This window comes from Ambystoma mexicanum, chromosome 2q, assembly GCF_040938575.1.
Source record: "Ambystoma mexicanum isolate Mex_15411 chromosome 2q, UKY_AmexF1_1, whole genome shotgun sequence".
In the NCBI taxonomy this organism is placed as follows: Eukaryota; Metazoa; Chordata; class Amphibia; order Caudata; family Ambystomatidae; genus Ambystoma; species Ambystoma mexicanum.
Genome location: NC_090924.1, coordinates 452,461,218 through 452,486,297, shown reverse-complemented (window position 1 = coordinate 452,486,297; position 25,080 = coordinate 452,461,218). Strand labels below are relative to the sequence as shown.

Sequence of the window (25,080 nt, the reverse complement as noted above, 5' to 3'; positions counted from 1 at the left end):
GTGTCATTTATGCTAGCTCTTCTCGCTCTATGTATAGCTATATTGCAAGATGTTGGATCTTTTTATTATGTTAATGATTTGGTCAGTCGCAGCAGTTACTTTGTCTCTGGTACCCAATACAGCAGTGACACATTGTGCTGATTAAACTGTTTTTCTGGCACCATCTGCATCTATGTATGAGGCTCTGCAACCCTACTTACAGTGGATGTACTGTAATCCAGAGAAATAGTTGTCATTCTATCTTGTCAGTTATTCACTCTGGCCTAGTACTGAATTGTTGTCCTCCTTTAACCTTAAGCACTAATTCCATTTGATCAGGTCAGTTGCCTGAATTACAGTCCAGTTGATCGGCCCTCCTAGATCTTCTGAGTTGCACAAGAATGTCTAAATGTATATATCCTATATTGACTCTACCTACGCTCTTTTACAGGAAGAAGAACTTTGGGATCAGCTACCTTGGCCGTGATAAGCTGGGACAGGAAGCATATCTGTCTTTGATGTCGGACTGGGATCTGGGTACAGCATTTAGCATGTCTTCCACGCCCTACCTGCAGTTGAAAATCGACATCAAGCCCTCTGAAGATAGTGAGTTGTCATGTGAGGAATAGATGGTGGTGAATGGGTGCTAAAACAATCCCTTAACCAAGTGTTAGTCTACGTGTGCTTTGCAGGTTTGGCAATACCTGGTTGGTTCTTGATCTTTTATTTAGTTCACAAGTTATTGTCCTGTTGAAGCCTCTGTCATAAAGGGTCAAACATTTACGGATAGTTTTTTATACTGAATCTTAATATGTAGCCACATTACCTTACCAAAGGAAGGCAAGGCAAGTCAATTCCCTCTCGCTTTAAGACATAAAATAAAAATCTTGGCCCTTTCCAAAATATTGGCTAAAAATCTATTCACGCTCACCTGGGCCTCCTGTCCACACAATCACTTTTCTGACTATTCGAAGACCACAATCGTAAAGTTCATGATGTAGAGAAGTAAAGAACTTTAGTGAAGCAGTAGTATTCTGTCAATGATTTTGCATCCTTTTTCACTGATTGAGTCCATTCACAATGAGGTTTTACTTAGCAGTCCGTGGTCTTTGCTTAGCTCCTGCATATATGTGACTCCCTTCTTTTACTGTTGGGGAAAATGTTCCTTTGTATAGGCAGTAGGACCTATACACCGCTTAACTGGACTGCTGACCACAATTCTACAGCAAAGCGCCATACTGATGATGATTAGAACTAACCAAACCTGTATGAACCACCTCTGAACTTCCTTCCTCAAGCCACCGTGCCAGTGACTGTTTACCGTGTCATGAAGACAATTCAGCCCATGAATTCATATGCTTGATTTCTCACGTCAGATCTTCAAACTGCTTGTCACTGTCGACTGCAAGCAGATCAAAGGTCTTGCATAGGAAAACTGAATTCCCAATGTCCACTGTGCACCATGTAAGGGTGCAGAAGTAAGACCCGGACACAGAGGGGTTATGGTGATTATTAGAAACTTTCATTCAAGTGCAAAATTGAAAAGAAAACCCTATCTTGCCCTAACTCTAAGAGGGGTTTCCCTGCCTCAAACAAAGTAACTAGTGTCATTGTCAGAATGTCCAAAAGCAAAGGTCCAAATGTAAGAATCCTAACTCTGTCCCTTGCACTCCAAGAAAAGAAGGTCTTTCTAGCCAAAGGGTGTGGCTCCCTTCCCCTGGACAAAAGACAGTTCTGGAACCTTCTTTTCCTTAAGTTGTTGGCAATAACTCTCCTTGTTCAGGCTTCTTGTAAAGTTCATAAACTGCTCAGGGAGGGTTGTCTCCCTACCCCAGCCTCCTTTAGGCTTGCAATACAGTTCTGCAATTGTTGGGGAAATCTCTATTTCCTGGTTGGACCTTCTCCGGCTTCCTCTTAAGGTTTCAGGGTCCCCGACTGGCAGACCTGGTTCTTTTTCACCAGGTACTCCGCCACAGAAGAATAGCTTGAACACAATTCAAAGCTGTATTGGGTCCTTGACACTGGTTGGCAGACTTGGTTTCGTTGGGCACTGCTCCAAATAAGTTAGGAGGTGGTTCCTACTTACCTTAGTCTCCTGGATTTTCAGCTTCTCTGAATCACAGAAAATATACCTGGTTCACTAACCTGCTAGGTATATTCTCTTGTCCACTTGACCATCTTTCTCACTACATAATATTAGCTTTTTTCCTGTCCCAGGGTTTTTTCCCCGTCCATTTTGTTTTAGGGTAAACTAGGTTTCCAGATATCATAGGTACTGCCACAAAGGAATCATTCCCTTCTTGCTTGGTGCTGGTCCCAGACCTAGCTTTCACTAGGAAGTATTGTTATATACTTCCCAGCTATTGTCCCAGTGCCCCAATCCTCTGCCGTATGATCACCCGTCTCTGTTGCTGTCTTCTGGCTCTTCCGATCACGCTCGGGTCCTCCTCTGGCTCTCTTGGTTTTGGGTGAATGTGCCGGCTATCACCAGCAGTTCAACGGTGTTCCTCTGACATCCAAGCTCCCTGAACCGATGGGAAGTGCTTGTTTTCGTTTCCCAAATCGGATCAGCGGCATGGGAGCTCCGGGAGACATGCCTCTCACCTGGATACCATCTCGTCCTTTTCTGCTTCTCCTGCTTCGGTTGACTCGCCGGTTGCCAAACTCCCAGTCCATAACAGGAGGAAGTCTCTCTCTCGCCTTTTCCCTCTTTGTTTTTGAATAGGTCTTGGCCTTCGTCAATCAGGTGACGAAGAAGATTAGACCGCGCCCTCTGGTTCTCAACTGCTTTTGTTAGCCCAGTAACTCTTCGTCTCAGTACGAACTTCACTTGCCCATAAGAAAATATTATACATTTTGGTGTCAGTGTTTTCTAGACTGTCATCTTTATCTATTTTACCGAGAAATATAGAGGATTGGGGAAGGGATGGAAGGAGGTTATGGCTTGGTGGTTAGGAAAAATACTGTGTTTTCTTCAGATAGCTGTCCCCTGTCCCACGGGGGGAGGAGGGGGAATCCCTCCCCTTGAGATACTCCCGTTGAGTACCACCCCCAGGGGAACTATCGGGTAGCGACCTCCCCTCCTCATGAGGCCAGGGAGGTGATTTCCCCTAGGGGAGAAGGGATAACTTCCGAAGATTTGTCACAACTGCTAGTAAATACGCAAAGGCTAATGCATGAGATCAGTAAAAGTTATTTCAAGTAATGTAAAATCTCTTAATAGTGTGCAAAGAGAATACAAACTTGGGGCCTGTTAATAATGTGCCCAAATTATGACACCATCCTCTCACAAACGGCTTATATGCCACAAACTGACATCTACTTTATCCAGTCCTCAGGCGAATGGGGACCTAAAAAGTCTACTGGGTTGTGAACTAGCTCTTGGGGTATATCTTAGCCAGAATGTGTAGGGGTGTAACTAATGAAAGCTGCCTAGTATCAAAGTGGGGAAATGGTGTAACTTTATATTATTTAGCCACATAATTGTATTCTATAAACAAAGTAACCTCTGAGTAAGAACATTTTGAACTTGCAGTAAGACTGACCACCTCCTGGCCACTTCGCCATTTAACTTTACTCCTTGGTTTATATCAATATCTGAAAAAATGCATAGCAAGAGCTACTGTATTGTCAAATGAGATTTTCTACTCCTTTTTCCCCCCCTTCATGCCAGTTTGCTCCTTTACTCCGTAGTGAAACTTATTTTGCCCATGTTAATGCAGATATGCAAGTAGAAGTTTTGCTGCGGGATGTTGTTGGCCTGGAGGCTAGAACTGTGGATGATCTAACACTTGACATTGGACAGCCTGATTGATCTGCAGCAAAGGGACTACATTGCATGAAAGCTGTGATAAGTAGCCCCATGATGTGTCCGGCACTTCCACCCAGCCCTAGCTGTTAACCCTACTTCTGTTAGGATTTTGGGACATGGAGTCTTTTCCCATATGTTTGGGCCTACAAATCAACACATTTAAAGTGCAGTTGTTTTATTGCTTAAAATGCAAAGTCCAACTAGTAGATTCATACTTCCCCCACCACTAGCTACTGTGGTGATGCTGAAAAATGACCACAGGGATTTGGCTAGATTTGGATTGTATTTTATTTAGAGTTTGCAAGATCAGGTTAAGGTTGGATGGATGCCTATAGGCGCAGGGTTCGAAATTGAGGGAAGCTGGGAGCTATTTAGCTCCTGCTTGTAGCCTAGAAGAGCCTGGTTAGCTTGACGCCAAAAACTACCAGGAGATCTTTTTGGCTCCCACAGCCAACTGATGCCAAACAAACACTTATGAACTCTGATTCGGAACACAACTATACTACATTGCTTCATGGTTCCAACATCAAGAGCCTGTTTAAAGATGAACACTGGCCGTAAACTGCTCCCAGTTATGTAATCTAAAAAGTTGCACAATTTGTTGTCAGGTAGCAATTTGTCTCATTGAGCCTCCGCCTGTGCGCAATCAATGCCACATCTAGTGAGGAGCAATACAGCAAAACGCATGCCTGTCGATATCTATCTAAAAGCCTTTTTAAGAAATTGAAGACGGTTCTTACTACTTTGGACTCCATGGGGGCCTGAGTGAATCATGAGATGGGCCCAGTTTTATACAAAGGAAAAGACATCTGAATAAATCCAGGTGAAAGGGAAAACTGGCCAGCACATCAGCTTGCACCGTGGACGTATAAGACAGACTGATTAGAACACAAAATGCCTAACTCCTCAACATAACAGAATACAGAACATAACAATATACCCAAGGTGGTTGTACAACAGCAACAGACTTATGCAATTCCAGGGAGAGGTGACCTACAGGCATGTGGGCTGAAACGAGCAAGAAGGGCCACATTGGATGGTCTGTGACCTAATGGCATACAGACGATAATCCAAGAAGAGAGCCCAATGAAAGCGCTCCACAGTAGGGCTGGACGATATGGACCAAAAGTCATATCTCGATATTTTTCTGCTCAATGGCTATCCGATATTACACGGCCCGTGTTAGCGGGCGTGTAGTTATGGTTAAGTTGCTAAACTCATAGGAAGAGCACTTTTTCGGCAGTTTATAACTTCGCTTTCCCTGGACGAATCCTAACCAAACTTTGCAAAAAAAATATATGGCTGGCTCTGAATTTTTTTCGCTAAGTTGGGCGAGGTTTCGTGGAGGGGGTAAAAGTTATTGGGGGCTGAACTTTTTTTTTTTTTTTTTTTTTCAAAAACTGAATGGAAGTGTGCTTTTGTGTGTTTGGTTGAAATTGGACCGATAATTTATTTGCAAAACACTGAAATGTACGTCCCAAAAAATGTGATATCTCGACCCATTTCCCTGTTTGCTCTGCGGACCGGTGTCTCATTAGCCTGCGGTACGCCGTGCTGTCGACGATCAGTGGACGCGGCCGGTGGTTGGCTGGAGTGAAGCATGCTCTGCGTCAAAGCTTTTGGGAGACGCCGCCATGGTGTATCTGAGGATAGTGGTGCGCCGAAAGGCGTTGGAAACAATGGTTGCAGGATCGGCTGGGTGAAGGAGGGGGAGCGAAGATATTGGCAATGGCTGTAAGCTACGGCTGCCGGTGGTTATGTTGACGTCATGCGTTTGCGTTATTTTGCAGCTGTGGGTTTGTGACAAAATATTAACCTGCTTCTATGACTTGGCTTGCAGTGAGTCTGGGTAAGGTGTAGCCTTTTCACTGCATGGCCATGCAATGTAGAAAGAGCCTAGGGTTTGGGCACCGCCCCTGTAATGTAATGGCTGTATGCAAGGGAGAGTGAGGCACTTGGCGGTTAGGTATGCAGGCGAATTTGCTCACACTGTTGCTGCAAGGGAGACCATAACGACCCAGAGAAAAGGAAGGATTGTTTGGCAGCACACTTTTGCGATATGGACCATTCCCGCATCTACTGACATACACTGGATTGGTGGTTATGTGAACAGGGGACTATAATATGTTGGTCACTGTAGGCAGGCTGTATAGGGGATGGGGAGTGCCTTGGAGATAATATGAGGATATTTGCAGTTGGTGTACTATGTTGTGTTGTGCCTCCAAAGGCCATACTGCCTTGTGTGCAAGGCCCTTGCCTGTAACAGTGTGGGCACTGGTTGAAAGTAGGAGTGTGAATGTTGCTTTGGTTGGCTCCTTTAGTGTAGTTATACGTACGGGTTCGGCAGGAAAGCACCATGGGAAATGTTAGCATGCGTGCCTCTATTGCCTTCCAGTGTGTGTGTATTAGGACTAGGCAATTGGGTGCGTAACGAAGAGCCTCTGGCTTGGGCACAAGTTTGCGTTACGCAGGGCAGTTAGACATTGACAATATGGCGATATTTGCAGTTAAGAGTGCTATGTTGTGTTGTGCCTGCAAAACCCCTAATGGTTTGTGTGCATGGCTGGGGCCTTTGGACAAAACAGGGTGGCCACTGGTTGGAAGTAGGTTATAGAATGTTGCCTTGATTGGGTTCATTACTGTACCAATATGTACCTGTAGACAGGAAAGTTAGGTGGTCACACATTTCATTGAATGGCTGCATTGCTTTGCAGTGGGTGTGGGGAAGGAGTAGGTTGTTGGCAATGAAACCGCAACGAAATTCTGCAATGTATGGGAGTACTGTACGATTGATATGTGGATAGCACACATGTACAAAGAGTAGCATAGGTGTTGGGCACACTACCTGAAATGCATTGTAGGTATGTATGGGAGGACTGTGATAATGGTGTGTGAATTGCCCACATACGTAGAAAGAGTACATTGAGTCCAGGTAGACTGCATTGGGGGTGGCGAGTGAATTGGAGGTAATATGAGGGTATTTGCAGTTGATGTATGACGGTGTGTTGTGCCTGCAAAGGTGTACTGGATTGTGTGCTTGGCCAGGGCTATTGGATGTTAGTTTGGCCACTGGTTGGAAGTAGGTTGGAGAATGTTGCGTTGTTTGACTTCGTTACTGTACCCACACGTACCGGTAGTCAGGAAAAGTATGTGGCCACATGGTAGTATGCATGTCTATATTGCATTTCAGTGGGTGTGTTGACGGAGTAGGGTATTGGGTTTATAGCCTCTGTCTATGTAACCAAGACTGTACGGCTTGGCCACAGCCTTGTTTTAGGGAGGGCCGTCAGACATTGGCACATGGAAGGAATTTGTACACAGGTACTCACATGTACTTTAGTTGTGGAGGCGAGTATCATTTTCTGGTGAGTGCAGGCAGACTATTGGGGATAGGGAGTGCATTGGCGACAATGAGGATATTTGCTGTCAGAGTGCCATGTTGTCTTGTGCCTGCAAAACCCATACTGGTTTGTGGGCATGGGTACGGCCCTTGGCCGTAAAAGTGTTGTCACTGGTTGGAAGTAGGTGTGAGAATGTTGCCTTGTTAGAGTCCGTTGCTGTATCTATATTTAATTGTAGGCAGTAAATCACTGTGGGAAATGTTAACATGCATGACTTTATTGCCTTTCAGTGGGTGTGTAGTAGGACTAGGCAATCGGGTGCATGGGCGGAGGCCGTAGGCCTCTGCCTATGTACCCAAGAGCCTAGGGCTTGGGCACAGCCTTGCTTTAGGGAGGGCACTTAGACATTGGCAGATGGAAGGAATTTGTACGCAGGTACTCGCAGATAGTTTATTGGTGGGCAGTTGTGGAGGCGAGTATCATTTTGTGGTGAGTGCAGGCAGACTCCATTAGGGATGGGGAGTGCATTGGAGAGAATATGAGGATATTTGCAGTCTGAGTGCTATGCTATACTGTGTTTGCAAAACCCATACTTCCTTGTGTGCATGGCTGGGGCCCTTGGACATAAGAGGGTGGGCACTGGTTGGAAGTAGGTAACAGAAAGTTGACTTCATTGCGTTCATTACTGAACCGATATGTACCTGTGGACAGAAAGGGTAAGTGCTGACATGTTTCCATGCATGGGTGTATTGCTTTGCAGTGGGTGTGGCAAAGAAGTAGGCTCTTGCTAAGAAACCTGCAACACAATGCTGCTATGTATGGGAGTACTGTGATATTGGTATATGGCTTGAAGACCTATGTACAAAGAGTACTTTCAGTTTGCCTTAGGTCATTTGCATAAGTTATTATAACCTTGTGCCATACAATACACTTGTAAATATGCAAGTGTCGCAAGATCTGCGCCTTTGTAGAATCAATGTGGAGGACATGGTGCAGGTCGTAAAGGGGCATTGGTGAGATAAGACACCATTTGCGTTAGGAGGGGTGTGGACGTGAACAGAGTTCGGTTCTGGGAGTGCAGTAAAAAAGTGGCAAATGCAAGAATTGTTTTACTGCATAACGTTTGCGACATGGCCCATGTACGCAGATACTAACACATAAAGCGTTGTGGGGTAGGTGCGCAGGCGACAACCTTCAGAGGCTATTGGGGATGGGGAGAGTGTATTGTAGATGGGATAGGGATTGTTGTAATCGGTGTACCATGTTGTGTTGGGAGTGGCAAGCGCGTACTGCCGTGTATGGATGGCTACGGGCGTTTGATGTAACAATGTGGACATTGTTCGGAAGTAGGTTTAAGAATGTTCCCTTCTTTGGGTCAGTTCTTACACTGATATGCAAGTCCAGCGTACACGGCTGGAAATATGTATGTTTCCTGTGGGTGCTCACTGTCGCAGCATGGTTGTGGAGGAAATTTTGCAGTTGGCATACCAGAAGAGGTGGCGTGAAGTGACAGCACGTGAATATGGTGACCATTATTGGCCTTGTTGCCATTCACATACTGAGATGACACAATTAATGTACAGTATGGTACACCTCTCATAATACCCTGTACTTTGAGAGCAAAGGAAGGCGGAGCGACATGACACAAGCTAATAAGTATTATTATGGTGAATGTACAGTCCAACAGACATACATTTGTAGCCGACAACATCATGAACGCTGTTAAATCCAGCTATATACAGGATGGCAGGCCATCTGACAGTTTTTTTTTGTGTACTTGTTTAGATGGCGAAAGGAAGCGGGTGGAGCTTTAAGTGTGTGGAATTGTAATATGTGCATCGCTTCCGTTAGATATTCGTGTGCCGCCTACACCATCGCAGCAGTCACTGGCGTTAGTGACTTCACTTGTGGATAGTCGTTCCTCACGGCGTGCAGTCCAGGTATTTATTTTATGTGCGTGCCAAGCGTAGCGCACTCTGTCATGTGAGCACCTAGCTCTGGAACGGAACAACATAAGCAAAAGCAGACATGCGCAGACAGAGTTTACAGTTCCAGATCATTCCATACTTTAATAACAATACAGTGAGTGGTTGGAAGTGCTTTCTTTTGCCACAGAATGTAAACGACAACGTGGCAGTTGGTGGATTCACCGCTCTTTTATTTCGCAAACAAAATCCAGTGACCAATGCCGTCTGTGCAATTCTGTACTTCTGTAGCACAGTGGGAAAAGGAGTACGTAGTGCTGCTTGGTGGCCCGTGTGGAAGAATACATTTTCTTTGAAAGGTAGTGAAGGTAGCATCTGGTGCCTCTGGGATGGCTTATAGAATAAAGGTTTGCAGGTTGGTTCATATAGCAGGAACCGCAAGTGGACATACTGGCCCATAGCGGTCGGCCCAGATAATAACGATGGAAAAGACCTTGCTTATGGTAATCTTCCAATGGTTGGTCCACCAGCCGTCTGTAGGAAGTGGAAGGAGTGGCACGCGCAGTAGGGTGCAAGATATCTCAGTAGAAAGAGGAATAAGAGTAGATGAATTGTGTATTAGTGTGTAGCGCCATATGTGAACCCACTACATTGGTGTCTGTGGAAGAATTTTTGGGAGGGTGTCTCGCGCTCAAACCACTAATAGTTAGCACAGTCCACAATGACTCCAATGGTTCTTGTTTAATTTCTTGTATAGCAAACAGCCGACATGTGTTTCGACCGCAGGTCATTCTCAGGGCTCACACTTGTTTGAAAATTTCCCTTTTCTTGAGTACGTTTTTGACAGATGTCCCAAGTGCAGTTATTGTATTTTCATTCTGAGGTTTGTGCTATACTTTCCTATCCCGAGAGGCTATGCATAAAGGCACTGACCTGCTTTAACATAGGAGGGATTGATCCCCTTAAATGGATACACACAACAGGTGGTTGTGGCTATTTGAACCCGGATATTGAAGATAGAGTGTTATAGATATCGTCCGCAGCAAATTGATTGAAAATATTAAGACGCAAACCGCACTGTGCTAGCTATTAGTGGTTTGAGCGCGAGACACCCGCCCAAACCCAAATTCTTACTATTACTTAATATTAAACTCTGTGGGAAGTTTGAGGGAGGAGTTTACTCGCTACCATGCCCTTGTTTTTTTTTATATAAAAGAATTGTTTTTTAAAAGATTGTGACTTAGATGATACGAGAGTGGAAACGAGCGCACATATAATAGAACGATCCCACTTTCTGAATTTACCTTGGTGTCTGGTTTGTAGGCAATACTGTGATTGTACGGCTGCACACAAGAAAATGTCTTGGAACCGTTGGGACTAGATGCTGTTTTCATGTGTTGCTTTTTTTTTTTATTTTTTTTTTTTTACAAAAGTTGACCGTGGTAGCGAGTGTAGTTGGACCCACGGCACAATGTGTCTATGTGTCTGCAAAGAAAGTAATACAATAAGAAACGTAATGGGGGTCACCTCGGATTGCTGGAGAATGGAGGAGCTGCTTTGGTAAAAAGCACGTCAATTAAATGTGAGCCGTACATGTTTGTGTGCAGATTGACCGCTACGTGCACCTGTGGCCGTTATAACGTATAGTACACTGAGGGTGCGTAGACATAGTAATTGTGTGAAAGGGCATACAAAGGGGAGAACAGGGAATGTAGCAGTGTACGAATGCCCAGAAGGTGAGGTGCTTTAGTGTACGACTTGCGTTCCATGTTCGTGCTTTGTATGTCTGCATTTGGAGGGGGTGGGGGAAGAATGGCAGCAAAAGAAAGTACAAGGACAGTTGCAATTTACTGGGAATGGTGGAGACATGGCAGTGTAACAGCGTTTGTTTGCTGCCGTCACAACGGTCCATTTAATGTACGGAGAGAAAGTGAGCGGTAGAGCAAGTTTTTAAATATGCATACTGAGGAGCACGTTAATAAATGTTTATCGTAATACACGATGTAAAGATGTACTTGCATAATTTCTGCAAATGCCATGCTTCTATTAAGAGGGCGTGAAATTGTAGTGTACGGCGTATGAAATCGTTGCAGAGTACCTTTGGGGCACATGGACAGAGGAACTACAGTGCAAGTTATATATCTTTTTTTTGCTAGACTTCTATACAATATCTGACCTTGGAGCTAAACGTGCTTCCTCCTCAAGGCTGTTTTACAATGAGCGTTTGTCCTGTTTAAGGAGAGGTATGTTAGGTTTCGATTTCGGAGATGATGCAGGAAAAAAGGAAGGAATCAGCCGGCAACGTGTGTCAATTGTAGCATGTATTTACGAATGTTGGTAGTGTCATTACGGTAAAGATAGTGCAACGTACAAGTAGATATGATGTGAACGTACAAATGATCAGGTGAATGCACAGATGGAAAAATACATAAAATGTGCTTTTACAGTGGGTAAGGACAAGTTATATGTGCGGTCTGTTATGAGGCAACGGTGGGTAATGTGAGACTGTGTTCGCAGTTTCAGAACACAGGGGTGGGTGGTCCATCGTACACAGTTTGGTGTCGTATTGCATGACCTTTCTTGGGTCTACTGTTTAGGAAAGGACAGCAGTTAGTGTGAATGTTTGTCTAACATTGTAAGGCTGTTATGGGCTGTAAATGGTGTTTTCTTTACACAAGAAAAAAGGGTAACAGAAGTTTAAAAAGTTAAGCAATAAGGCAGTGGTTGCAAAGTGGCTGGGGAGCTATGATGTATGCGCTGCAGTGAAATATGGGTTGGCTACGTTTCTTAGAAATGGTGTACATAACAATGACGGTGATCTAATGGCCTGCATGGTGCCAGTGGAAAGCAAGGAGCCAATTGTTGCAGAAGTTAGGACAGTTACGTAAGATGTATTGATGCATGCATGAAGTTGTATTGTTGTGATTGTGCAGATTGTTGGGTAGGTTACTGTAGTGTTAATTCAGTGTGTGCACCTATGATAGGGTTAGGTGACCAGTGTATGTAGGAAACAGGTTATGTATTCTGTGGAAGAAATAGCAGCCAATGTAAACTGCAGTGGCTAAGGGGTAGGTGGCTGTGTTATGTGTGGGGTTAGTCGTACCTGGATAGATGTTTGTATGTATAGTTCTGCAGTGCAGAGGCAATAGTGGGCAGGGTGCATAATGTTAAGTGTATGGCTGGAAGCCCTACAATGTACAGGGTGTAGTGAAGCGTGTAGGGCGTGGCCACAAGCTGCAAAGTGTAATATAGGTGTGCATTGTCAGTGGTGGTATTGGTATGTGTATAGCAGAAATAAGTGCACAAATTGCACTGTGAATATTGTACACAAGTAAAATAGCAATCGTTGCAGACTTACTGTTTGGATTGAGGAAGGCCTGCACCGTGTTTTGTCTATGGAGTGTAAAATGTTGTCGTACAGGTTGCTGCATTATCTGTGGGAAAAGAGAACACAATATGCTAGCGCAGGTATTTCGTTATTTTGCAGTCCGCTGCATAGCATACATTTCTTAATTTTGTGGACCCTCATAACTAGCACTTCGTAAGTACTATGCTTTGAACTAGTGTACTGTGCAATCGGCGCAGTTCCTGTGGTACTTTGAATGATCATTGGGTCTGTGGGGAAAGTAAATCCATGCTGGATCAAATAAAAACTTTCGAAATTTCGTTGGTACTATGGTGCACAATGAATGAGTGACATTTGGAGTGGTTGCAGTACTTTTAAAGGTGTACTCTTGAAGTGGGAGGAAATGTAATGGTGTACGATATCTGGACTATACATGTTGGTAGGATGGGTGGCGTTCTATAGCAGGTGGTGATTTGTAAATGTTTTACTGCTTCCTTTTTGTACCATTTGTTTCTTTATGCATTTGGTTTCTGCTGGTGGTTTGCAAGTATTATGACATTGTTCTGTGCTAATGCAGTATTATGACCGTAGTTGCGTACCTGTTGGCGTATTGTAACTGCTTATACTTTTTTTTTTTTTTTTAATTTTTATTTTGAAAGTAAATGATACAAACCAAACTTGCAGCATTATTTACAATAGACTCGTGAACATCAATTAACACTCATTACTGCACCCCAATTCCCCCCCCCCCCTCTCAAGAGCTTATTTGCATTTCCGGTTCTGTATCCGCTGCGTGTGGCTGGGTATCGCTTCCTTCCGAAGCTGCAGGATCCACTACTGTGCCAAACAGTCCTGTTATTAACATTCTCCAAGCCGTCAGGTTGCCTACATCTTCCTCCCCGCAATTGCTATAGGCCTCCTGCCACACCACCGTTTCACCCTCCGCCCATTTTTGCAAGTCCCGCCACCATACCTCTACCCGTGGCTTGTGGCATTGCTTCCAGCCCATGGCTATCCTTCTTTTAGCAAGCACATATGCCAGGTCCCTCAGTTTCCCAAGGTGTTTAGTGTTCCGTGGTCTGGGAAACCCTCCCAGCAGGCAGGCCCAGGCCGTATCTATGTTTAGCGGGACCCCTTTATCCGCTAGTTTCCGTGCCACTTCCCCCCAAAAAGCTTCAATCACTGGGCAAGACCAGAACATGTGCGTCATATCAGCGTCTTCCTCATCGCATTTCGGGCATGCTTGTCTTCCTGCGTTTGCAAACTTAGATATTCTTTTCGTGGTCATATAGGCTCTATGCGTTATGTATAACTGTATCTGCTGCAATCTAGCATTTCTGGACACTTTCTTGTGGTATCCTATGGCCCGTTCCCACATTCCATCGGTCAACTGTGCTCCCACCTCCGCTTCCCAGTCCAGCCTCAGATCAGTCAAATCCTTCCCCACCCGGGTCATCACCATCTCATATAGTCTAGAGATCTCGTGCCCTCCCTCCGATATGTCGTATATTGTTCGGATTAGAGCGTCTGGTTCTTCCGCCAGTACAGTCTCCGGCCAGGTTTTGCGAATAGTCTGCACTAGCCTAAGATACGTGACATATTGTCCTCCATGCAAGCCTGTCTCTTCTCACAGGTCTTCGAATTCTTTAATAGCCCCTTCTTGCCATATGTCTCCCAATGTGGCCAGCCCAACCGATTCCCAATAGGTCCTGATTATCATCCTGAGCTGGTTGTTTCCCTTAGTTAAGGCAACTAGTGGCACCTGTGGGGAACACGGGCACGGGTCCTCCATCAGTTGGCATACTCTGTGCCACATCTTCCACCCAAGCAACAGCATACCGGGGCGTTCATTCCTTTCAAGTCTAGGAACCCAGATAATCTCTTTTAGGTAAAACGGGGTGCAGTCCTGCCCAAACAGCCTAGATTCAGGAGTTTCTTCATCAGAGAGCCATTTGGTTACATATTGCAATTGACTGGCTACATAATAGGCCTCAAAGTTCGGCAGCTTGATGCCCCCTCTATCATGGAAGTTCTGTAGCTTCCATAGCGCCACTCTATTGCGGGTGCCGTGCCACAGGAAGTCCCTACACATGCTGTTCAGTTTGGCAAAAAACTTCTTGGGTATCAGGTATGGTATATTACTGAAGAAATGTAACAGCCTAGGCAGGACCACCAATTTGAGCATCGCCCCCCGCCCCATCATCGCCAGCGGCAGCTTCTCCCAAAACTTCATATTCGTGCGGATTTTCTTCACAGCCACCTCGGTGTTATGCAAGTGTTCCCCCTCCACAGTATGATACACATCTATTCCGAGGTAGCGGAAAGAATCAGCCGCCCAAGGTACGGACAACACTGGCAATCGTTCCAGAGGGGCTCCTATGTAGCTCCCCAATGGGAACATGCTCGAACTTTGGGGGTTTACCGCTATGCCGGACAGTTCTGCATACTTTTCCATGACCTCTAGAATATACTGAAGATTTTCCTCCGGATATTTCAAATACAGTAACAAATCGTCAGCATATAGGGATATTAGGTGTTTCTCTCCCCCTGCTTCAATACCGACCATGTCATATTGTTGTCTGAGGTACACTGCTAAGTGCTCCAGGGCCAGAATATATAATAACATCGGGGTCCAGGGGCACCCTTGTCTGGTGCCTCTACTGAGTTGCCACCTCTCAGATATCACCGATCCCGTGCGTACTCTGGCCAGTGGTTCACTGTACAACAATTTTGCCCACCTAACATAACCCGCCCCCATCCCGTATTCTTCCAGGGCCGCCAGCAACCATGGCCACCTCACTGAATCAAAAGCCTTGACTGCATCTAGGGACACCACCGCCATTTCCTCATCGCTTCTGTTCCCCTCTTCAATCACCCGGTGGAGTCGCCTGTGGTTGTGAGTTATATTTCTGTTGGGGACATAGCCTGTCTGATCCGGGTGTATCAGTTTACTGATGACCTGTAACTGCTTATACTTTGGAAGTGTTTGACGCTATGTTTGTAGCACAGTAGTTGTTCAAGGTTGAGTTGGGTAGTTGTGATGCTGCAAATAACATAGTCGTATTCCGGTTGCAGTTAGATACCAGGTGGTGTTTTCTAACTGTTTACAGTGTCCCGTTTGTGAAGGATACGTAGAGAAGCTTGTGCATTCCTGTGGTTATTTGGACATCTGTGTACATTTTGAACTGGTACTGCCCACTTACGGATTTACGTGGTGCAAGGTCCATATGTGTTGGAGTTATGACTATTGTCGGAGAGCTGGTGACTCATTTGCTTAAGTGGTGATTTCGGAGGTTACTGAGGATAGTTTTGAACCCTCATACTTGGCACTTTCCCTTCCACGTATCCAGTGGAAAAGACTGGTACTGTGCTTTGTGTAGACATACTGTTTGCGTGACTGTACTCTTTGGGTTCATTGGGGATAAAATTGTCCAACACACACTGTAGTGCATTTTGTCAATGCTTCCAAGTATAAAACGTTGCTTTAGGTCGATAGTGTGGAAGGAAACATATTTTTTTGTCCACTTGATGACATCACAAGTCTGGCTCCCTCTTTTTTAGTTTAGTGAGATATGTACACTAGGTGATTTTCTTCACTAGCAGTGAGGAATTGCAAAGTGAGAAGGTACTACATTTGTACACCTTACCGTTCTCATATGTTCTTACGCTGCTTTCCTTAGGGTTCAGAGACATCATATGCTACACATATATATAGGTGAAGAAGGAAGCCTGAAATACATCACTTATTTCTGTGCATTAATATAATCAATTAGGTTATGAACACTTTGGTAGTACTGCTACGTTTTTGCTTACTTTACTTTCTTTGTCTATGCTGCTATTGGTATGTGTTGTGCTGTCTTTCAGTTTTGTGTGCAGTAGAAAATTTATGTAGTAACTGAGGGATTGGTAGCTACGTATCATATTACAGTCCACAAAAGTCTAACAGTAAGCATGCATCATTTCACTGTGCAACATGGGGGAAAAATGTGGATATTGCACCTGTATTATGCATGCTGCACACACTGCTTACGGTTGTACATGAGTTTGGCCTTGTAATGTAAATGTGTAATGCAATACTGTTTATAGAAATGCCTTGTGTAATTGCCTACTTATGCAATGAAAGTTCTCCCCATGATCTCTGATAGTTTATGACAACATAACAAAGACAATCCCTTCTGGAGGCTTTTTATAACAACTAAATATACATGTGATGTCATCAGTGATGTCATCAATGATGTTTATGATGTCATCTTTGATGTCATGGGTGTTAGTCCTTGCAGTGCACAGTGGTAGCACGAGTTATGGTTGCGTACCGTACCATAACTTGCACATTTCTGGGGTTTTTAGGTTTTCCCTGTAGCAACGTTTTTCCATTGACTTTCATAGGTTTTTAGTGGTGCAACTTAACCATAACGTCCCTTTAAAACGTTTATTGTTAGTGAATATATATATATCTTGTCTAATCCTGTATCGCTTTGAAAAATATATCAATATATCCCCAAAACTTGCTATATCGCCTAGCCCTTCTCCACGGTAAAACCAGATACACTTTGGAGTACAAATGCCTATTTACCTACAGTCTCCAATGTAAGATGGTTCCCGCTCCGTTCTCGTGGAAAACGGGCCAAAAGGGAGCCAAAACATTTAAAAGATGGTTGCCACACATTTCAAGTGCAGCGTTGAAGAGGGTGCCATGCAGGAACAAAACGCCAAGGTGCTAAGGTAGGTGTGCAGCACTGGGAGAGGCAGTCAACAGCCTGTGAGGTCAACTGCCTGCAGTGCAGCAGTCCTTGCGCATTTGACATCAGATCTGAGCTTGGGATTGTCTTTAAATGGATGTAAATACCAAGTTTGTCACGCGACCTTCTGTACAAATTGATTGACATAGCCTTGCACTCTATGCACCTTTTTGGCTTAAAGGCTAATTAATACATTCCTGAGATGCTGCCACACCTCTTATATCCACACTGGCCATGGGACATCCTCATTCATTTCATAGCTTCATATCTTTTTCGTTTTCTAAGTCTTTCCAGAAAAAATGGAGGCCACAAAATCATTCCCATCAGTCTTCTTGCTCTGGCACTGGAAGTGGCTGCCCTCGGGATCATTCAGTTGAAAGGTGATTTAATGAAGAGGACTTTCTTCATGTGACAACTGTTAGGGGTGGGGAAGGGAGGTATGGCAGGGCCCAACATTTTCTACTTGGAGTGAATTACCTTGGACCGGTTTATCCAGAAGGATGACCTTTCCAGAAATTGTCATTATTAGATCACAACTCTGGTTCTGGGATTTAAAGAAAACCTTTGGAAATGGCTTACAATGACATCCAGTCCAGTATGGTGTAGGAACACAGGAATGGCTGTTATTCATACTTCTTGCCCAACAAAAGATGGTCTCCAGACTCGTATAGGTATTCGTATAGTGAACATGTTTCTTTGAAAAGTTTAAGATCGTACCTCCTGGATCAGATTCTCCAGGCATTTTTTTCCAAGGACAAGAAGACCTGCATTCTTATGCATTCTTGAAGTTCTTCAGTGTGAACCCGTAGATAAGTCTGGTCTAACTGCATTGAACAAGAACTGGTTAATAGATTTAGTCCTTAAAAATCAGACTGGTGGGGGCTGCAGACCATGTACTGAGGTTACATCAAGCAGCTTCTGCATTTCATCTAGATTTTCTTTAGGAGACTAAAGAATGAATTCGTCTTGTGCTTTTTTCTGGTGCTAGATGTGATGTTAATGCTATGAGCCCTGTAATGGGGACTTTTAGTTTTAGGTCTGGTGAGATGGCCAGTCTGATAATAGTGTTCACTCTGGTTCACCAAATTTTTTTTGTAGTGAACACCAGTTGTTTGTTCTGTGGGATCATCTTTCGTCACTTTGGCTTCAGTTGGCCCTGATGATGGTGCTTTGTTTGGTTGCAGAGCACACTCATTGGTTCTTCCAGTCTGCAGCCTCTCTAACGAAGACTGGAAAATATGCTGACTCTTAGAGCTTATCCCTTTCAATACTGCTCTAATACTTTTTCTCCTGGTTACCTGAAGAGAGTGTCATCAGATCGCGATGGACCACAACATGGTGATTTTTCACCTTGAGAAGAGGTCCTGTGAATTTGCTCCTCCTTACTAGCACATCTGGCAGGAAAAATCAACATCCTAGAGGACCCACATGGCAGGCTGTGGCTGCATTCTGCAGATGAGACAAGCTCCAGGATGTAACAGACCTCTGCTTGCACCATTTGGGGGCAGGAGTGGATCTCTCTCAGATCGTCATGACTGCCTCCAACCAGAACGAAGTATACTCTATTCTGTACGTAGGATTTTCTCCAAAATCCGCTACAGGGGCATTGTGAGTTCTCGTTTTGATATTGCTTGGGCCTTCCCACTGATCTTTGATTATTGTCTTGTGACTGTTACAAGAGTACAGGGTGCCCCATAATCCTTGTGGCTTCAGACTGCACCAGGAGCATTTGTTATGACAACATTCTAAACCTTATGAGGTGTCCTCTGTGGTCCCTCTCTTTTAAGAATGGATCTTGGGGTTGGTCCTCCATCTGAGCCTGGCCAGCCTGACTCTTCATTCCTGCTTGTTTTAGAGGCTGAGCTACCAGAACTATTGCCCAAATAATTTACTGTTCACAACATATGAGACATCAACCACAGCCTTGTACAAAAGCAGATTGAATACGTTTTTCTAGCTGATGGTGTGGTATGGACATTGTCCTGTTTTGTGCAGAAGCAGTCTTGGTGGAATTTCTGTTATCTTCTGTGGAGAGGCCTTAATGTCTGCACAGTTACAGACTAGTTAGCTGCTGGTTCAGCTTTGGAAAGGACACCTGCATAGGGTACCGATCTAGTTATTCCACCTGTACTGCAGTTTTTCAAAGGATTTTTATGGTATATTCTTTGGGCCAGATCCATGTTCTAATGTTCTTTCCGACAGATCCTTTTTTATTCTATACTTTCTTTGCTCTTGGGGCTTGTTTGCCGAATAGCCTCTGCCTCAAGCCAATCACTCTGCAGGCCCCGTGCTTAAAGGGATAGTACGCTCAAAAGTGTTATTGTCCCGATTGTTCGGGCATGTATTTTTAAGCATACTGTAATCTATCGTAAAACATTTTCCTCTGCATCTTGCCTTAGTTTTCCTCACTTTTACACATGTGAAAACAACGGGTTGGGCGCGGCCATCTTGTGCTATCTTATTCGTTGATGCATCCCCCTAAGTTCAAGTGCCCTCACGGCAAGAATACAGATCGCCCGCTCCTCGGGCTGACATCACTAGACGCTTACGCCCCTTTTCCCAACGCCAATGCATTTCTCGTGTCAACATTTTCTGTGAGCAAGCTATTGACGTGTCTCCATGGAAATGCCAGGATGCTTCTTTCCTCAAGTATAAACGGACCCTTTCTGAGCAGACAACATTGCTTTTTCAATCGTTTCACTGTATTTAGTTCTGATCGCCCGTGACTCGTTTCTGCTCTGTTCAGCTATCTTCCTAGTACGAAGCCCCGCAAACAGGTACTTACACTAGCAGAACTGAGGTACTTTATTTTATTTAAATATTTGTCGGATAATGTCAACAATACAGCCCTACCAATACGAGCCTGAGTATTCCGAATAGGAACTAATGAAAAGAGAAGGAGAAAGATGCAGAAACGATGGGGAATCGGACAATAGTTGGGAAGATAAATCACCAGAGCCTGAGCCTAGTTGCATGGAAGACGTTTCCACCTGGTGTACCTGCAGTCGTTGCAAGGGCATGCCAACCGAGGTGGAGAACTGCTGCTGCCAAGAAAACTCTGGATGCTCGGCTTGCATAATTGAAGAAGACACACCACCGCTATGCAGCCTGCCTCACAAGGTCCATGTTGAGGATTATGATGGTGTTTACGCACGAACATCGCGCAACAGTTCACCCTCCCAATCCAAGTAACAAGTAAGTATACTCTAGATGTGATGTAATTTTTACCACTGAGAAGACTAACATTTCATGTTGTTCTCCTACATTGTCGTAACTTCGATCAATCAAATTAATTTAGTATTTAAATTGAATACATTTCTCTTGCTTATTGCAAATAAGGGTGTTCATCGCTTACCTGTCTTTCACTTTCAACTAAAAAACAATATTTCTCTATTGCCCAAACCTATAAGCGTGTGTAACTGCCAATTGTCACTGGTTATAGAGTGGACATGGCTGACATGTATTCCCTTTCCAGACCAAACGACATTTTATCGCTACATCATTTTGTCTATGCATGGTGTTTTTTTTTCATTACTCTTCTGTATGCTGCCCATGTGTCTTTGGGTTTACTTGGTTCCACAACAGTGTTCACATATCCCTCCTCCCTCTAATTGGCAAATGCTAGTTCTTTAAGCCATTGTTGGAGTGTGGAGTGTGGGAGCATGTTTCGCCTTGCAGTTCAACAGCATACATTTCTTGGCAATAATACATCCCATGTTGAAAAGCCCCTTTTTTATATTTCCTTGCCAATATCCCTAAATACGTATTTCAAAGGGGGATGTCTGTCATGTCCTCCAGTAAATTTGCCACCACTTGCCAATAACTGTGTAGTGAGGGGCATTTCCAGAACATATGTATCGTGTCCGCCTCTTCGTTTCCACGTTTCCACGTTGTCGCAGGTAAATTTCGATATTTGGACTTTAAATTGAGTCTTGCATTAAGTGATACTTGCACATTTTCTGCCATTTCGCATCATCTATTTCTGTATTGGTGTCTCTCTCCCATTTCAGTTCACACAGTTCTGTTGGACTGCATCATCCTGTACTTTGGCGTATATTTTGGCTAACAATCCCCTTTTATTGTTCCCTTGTGTTACCATGCATCCATTAGTTTTGGGTACCAGCTGGAACATAGGCCACATTTTTAAAAATGCTGTGCGCATTCGATAGTATTGCAGTACGTGCGTAGGGTTGTTACCCAGTTGATCTTTAAATTCATCTAAGGTGACAAACCTGCCTCCCGGGTAGAGGTCTCCTAGGGTCATTTCTCTGTTAGGGTCCTAAAGTCTTTGGATATCTATGTCTTGTGATGGGGGAGGTCTGGGCAGTTCCACGGTGGCATGTTTTTACAATATGGGTGTTGTATGTCTAATCTGATGTGTATCCTCCTCCATGCGTCTACTGTGGCTCGGACTGGGTCATATTGGCATTCTTCTATGCATCGGTCGGTCAGTAATACCGACTTCTGGCTGATCAAGTATGCGCTATTTTCTTCTAATTTAGTGTGTGCCAGCTCGGTCCCTTCTCCATACCAGTGTCCCGCATAGTGTGCCTGGGCTGCCAAATAGTATTGTTCAAGATCTGGGGCAGCAATTCCCCCTTTGCTGAATGACTCGGCCAATGAGTCCCATTTCATACGGGCGGTACTGCCACCCCATATGAATGCAGCTGCTAGTGATTGTAGTTTATTGAAAAACCTACGTCCTGGCCATATCGGAATATTATTGAAAAAATATAAAAGTTTTGACACGACTATCATTTTTAGTACTGCAATTCTGCCATATAATGACATCAGTGTTTGGTCCATAAATTCAATTTATGTTCCAGCGTAGTTGGGTATTCTTTGTGGTTGTTTTCATACAATAATTTGTGTGCGTGCTACCTTAACTCCAAGGTACTTAACAGTGTTGTCAGACCAACGCATACCGTGAAGGTCCTTGGGAGCGGTGGTGTTATTCGTTAGGAGAAATATTTCTGACTAAATTTGTCGATTTCTTCGAGTACAGGTCATATATTTTCTTCAGGGTTTCTAAGATACAGTAGGGTATCGTCTGCATAAAGCGAAATTATTTGCGGGGGACCTCTGATGTGTATTCCTCTGTGTCCGTAGAGTTGTCTTAGCCGGCACCCAAATGGTTCAATAGATGATGCAAAACAAAAAGTAACAGGGGAAAAGGGGCAGCTCTGGCGCGTGCCTCTGGCTAGTTGTATTGTGTCAGTCATTTCTATTGGTTTGTACCCTTGCGGTAGGTTCTGCATATTGCAGTGTCATGAAGCTGATGAATCCCTTCCCTAGGCCAAATTGACGTGGTACCCCAAACAAGAAGTTCCAAGAAACGGAATCGAAGGCCTTCTCGGCATTCAGTATTATTGCTATTGCCACCGCTTCAGGGGATATCTCTACTAGTATTCCAAATAGGCAGCGTAGATTGAGGGTGGTGGATCTGCCAGGAATGAAACCTGATTGGTCTGTGTACCAATTCGGGCATATATGGGAGTAAGGTAAATGTAATCAGTGAACTGCGCCAATTTGCAAATAATGGATCAAACAGTTGAGTTACATTTTTTATTCCATTCCACAGCCTGACACGTGTTTCGAGCAGAGCTCTTTTTCAAAGGCGAAGATCCTTGTCCAAGACGAATAATAAATAGTGCGATTAACTCTAGGGAACAATTCCAGAACTTAATGTTAATTGCAATTGCAATGACAGCCTTCCGGCAACAACTGTATCCTAGGATACAGTTGTTGCCGGAAGGCTGTCATTGCAATTGATTATTCGTCTTGGACAAGGATCATCGCCTTTGAAAAAGAGCTCTGCTCGAAACACGCGTCAGGCTGTGGAATGGAATTAAAAATATAACTCAACTGTTTGATCCATTATTTGCAAATTGGCGTAGTTCACTGATCACATTTACCTCGTTTCTTACTGAGGGCTCTTGGTCTAGGTACCCTCAAAAATTTCATGTTGAACGCTGCCTTTTATATTCATAACAATTGGCATTAGCGCTGGTCGTTCTTAGTGGCCTTCTGGACCACCTTGCTCTACCATATATGGGAGTAGTCTGTTTGCCAATACTTTGCGTCCGTATTTATAAGTGACAATGGCCAAGAAGAGGACATTTCATTAGGGGGTCTGCTGGGTTTCAAGAGAACAGTTATCGTGGCTTCTGAGAGTTATGTCGGCAGTCTGCCTGTTTCGCATGGCTCACCCCATACTTTAAGTAGACGGTGGGTAAGAATGTCTGTATGTGTTTTGTATAATTCTATGCCTAATCCTTCCGGGCCGGTGGCCTTTCCAGAGCGAAGAGACTTAATGGCTTCAATTATTTCCTCCAGTGTCACAGGGCTATTTATCGTCCCCTTTTTCTCGCAGTCTAGTTAGGGTAATTTAGTGTCCGTAAGATATCTATCCAGCTCGTCGTTGGACACCGTGTCTGCGTTCGAATATAAATCTTGATAACATTTTGCGAACATATAGTTTGACGTTGACGTCCACAGTACGGGTGCCATCCGTACCCATTATACCGGCAATTTGGTGTGCATCATGTTTCCCTTTGATTATTTGGGCTAGTAGACAGCTCGGTCTTTCTCCCTCCCCGTATCTCCGCACCTGAACATTCTTTGCTATGAATCGAGTTTCGCGTTCTGCCAGCTCGCAAAATTTTTGCAAGTTTTCTTTAATGATTCCTAGGGTGTGTTTGTTGCCAATGTTGGCGTAATCATTCTGTAGTTTTTTCAGGGTTTTCTCAGTTTCGGCCAGCTCCTTGCGTGTGTTTTTGAGTATGCCTCTCGTGGAGGCTGTCGTTATCCCCTGAACCAGACTTTAAACGGCCTCCTTAACATGGAATATCTTGCGACAGAGCCTTCATTGTTTACAAAAAATAATTTGATTTCTATTCTCAGCGTTTCTACCAGGCTATCGTCAGTCAGTGCCGATGGAGTCATTCTCCACAGTGTGTGAGAGCGGAGGCCTGATCAATCTTTAGTTAGCGTACCACCGGGGAGTGATCGGACCAGGTGCGTGGTAGTATTTCAGTACTGTAGGTATTGTCTGCCCACGTTTTGGATATCAGCCAATAGTCTATTCTTGACATAGCATTGTGTGCTGTTGAGTAGTATGTGAACTCTGTCTTATCCGGGTGTTCCTCCCTCCAAGCGCAGTTCCCACCCCATAGTATTGGGGATTCCAGGGTTTTCCAATCAGTGCGGCTGTGTGCATGGGGGGGGTTGGATCGTCGCCGTTTGGCCCATATGTGACTAGTTTTATACCTACATTGTTTATGGTTCCTGCATTATGTAGCTCCCTTCCGGATCTATATTTGTGGTTTTCACACTAAATCCTACTGACCTATGGACTAATGTGATAACTCCCCTGGACTGTGATGAATAATTGGTGTAATATCTGTTCTTTCCCCATTTTGTTGCAATGTGTCTGTGGGTCGCTTCTAGTGTGCGTGTCTCTTCTAGCATGATTATCGTAGGGGCGTGTCTCTCTAGGTATGCCCATATTTTCCTCACTTTAATTGGATTATTTAGTCCACGCGCATTCCATGATATTAGCTTTAAATGGTCAGCCATTGTGCTATAGCTTATGGCTATATCTTACCTTCGAAGCCATATTCAGTGCATCGGTGTCTTGAACAGTCCATAATACATAAAATGTGTGCTGTATGGACCTCATTCACCCATGTACAACTTTTCCCTTCAGTTTCGCTCGCCCGTAGGCCTGAGTGGGCTCCATCATCTTAACTCTTTGATACGAACGATAACAAGACTCTAAGCTCCTCCACCCCCCCCACCCACACCATCTGCCCCACCTTGATGATGACACTACCTCATAACCATGGAAATTCCATGGGGCGCTGCTTGATTGCCCTGTCCGCCTGAATTGGCTGCAACATACCCCAACCTGTTAACATATATTAGATTCCTACATCCT

General features: G+C 44.3%; 1 protein-coding gene across 1 annotated transcript in view; it reads left to right on the top strand.

Moving 5' to 3' along the window:
• The window catches only part of TBC1D25 (TBC1 domain family member 25), a 450,273-nt gene that overhangs the window by 152,963 nt on the left and 272,230 nt on the right, over nucleotides 1–25,080 (top strand). The window contains exon 3 of the mRNA XM_069647546.1: nucleotides 431–585. Coding sequence (XP_069503647.1) covers nucleotides 431–585 — 155 coding nt within the window. The remainder of the gene's footprint in view (nucleotides 1–430; nucleotides 586–25,080) is intronic.